This window comes from Terrapene carolina, unplaced genomic scaffold, assembly GCF_002925995.2.
Source record: "Terrapene carolina triunguis isolate 2854851 unplaced genomic scaffold, T_m_triunguis-2.0 Scaffold395, whole genome shotgun sequence".
In the NCBI taxonomy this organism is placed as follows: Eukaryota; Metazoa; Chordata; order Testudines; family Emydidae; genus Terrapene; species Terrapene triunguis.
Window position 1 is genome coordinate 439,789 of NW_020664746.1, and position 738 is coordinate 440,526.

Sequence of the window (738 nt, forward strand, 5' to 3'; positions counted from 1 at the left end):
CCCCAGATCTGGGGGGGACCGGGTGCTCCATCCCCAGATCTGGGGGGCGGGGTTGGGGGGAGGGTTAGACACTCACATAGTGTTTGTTGGGGGTTCGCCTTTTCTGCACGTCCAGCACCTTCACCTCCAAGATGCTCCTCCTGGGCATGGCTCTGTCCTTTGCAATCCGGCCCCCAAAAGCACAGGGAAATGTACAAATAATCCTCCGGGCTACAAAGAAAAGAGGGGGAAGAGCAAGAGACCGGGGCTTGGTGCAGCACGGCTCCTGCCACACATACAGCTGCCAGGCCTTGAACTAGGGAGCAAGCACAGAGAGGAAGGGGGGTGAAAAAAAGAAATGCCCACGGCACGATCAGAGAGACACTGAGCTGGGACAGCAGAGCCTCTGCCACCTCTCCTCTCCTCTCCTCCCCTCTCTCCAGAGTTTGCAGATGGAGGACTCCTTCTTCCAGCCCACCCCTGCCGGAGCAGCCTATCCCGCCCAGGCACGGGCAGTGAGTTATGTGCTCAGACCCAGCCCAGCTCCCGGGGCTCTTAAAGGGCTATGAGCACAACTAAGGCTCCCACAGTGCCCGCTCGCAGCGCAGGGGTGAGGTGGGGGGACCGATACCTTGCCAGTCACAGGACATACTGAGGACACAAGAGTTTCTCCAACACCCCTGCCCCCTGGGCTGCTTTCCCCGGGGAGCTGACTGAGCCGCTCCGCTGTGCAGGCGCATGGCACCGTCTCCTGCTGCT

The 738-nt window shown here is 60.8% G+C and overlaps 1 protein-coding gene across 1 annotated transcript in view; it reads right to left on the reverse strand.

Annotated features, from left to right (window-relative positions):
• SH3PXD2B (SH3 and PX domains 2B) overlaps nucleotides 1–396 on the reverse strand; it is a 119,662-nt gene extending 119,266 nt beyond the window's left edge. Inside the window, exon 1 of the mRNA XM_026658053.1 lies at nucleotides 77–396. Coding sequence (XP_026513838.1) covers nucleotides 77–148 — 72 coding nt within the window. The 5' untranslated portion in view covers nucleotides 149–396. The remainder of the gene's footprint in view (nucleotides 1–76) is intronic.
• Between the last annotated feature and the right edge of the window lie 342 nt (nucleotides 397–738).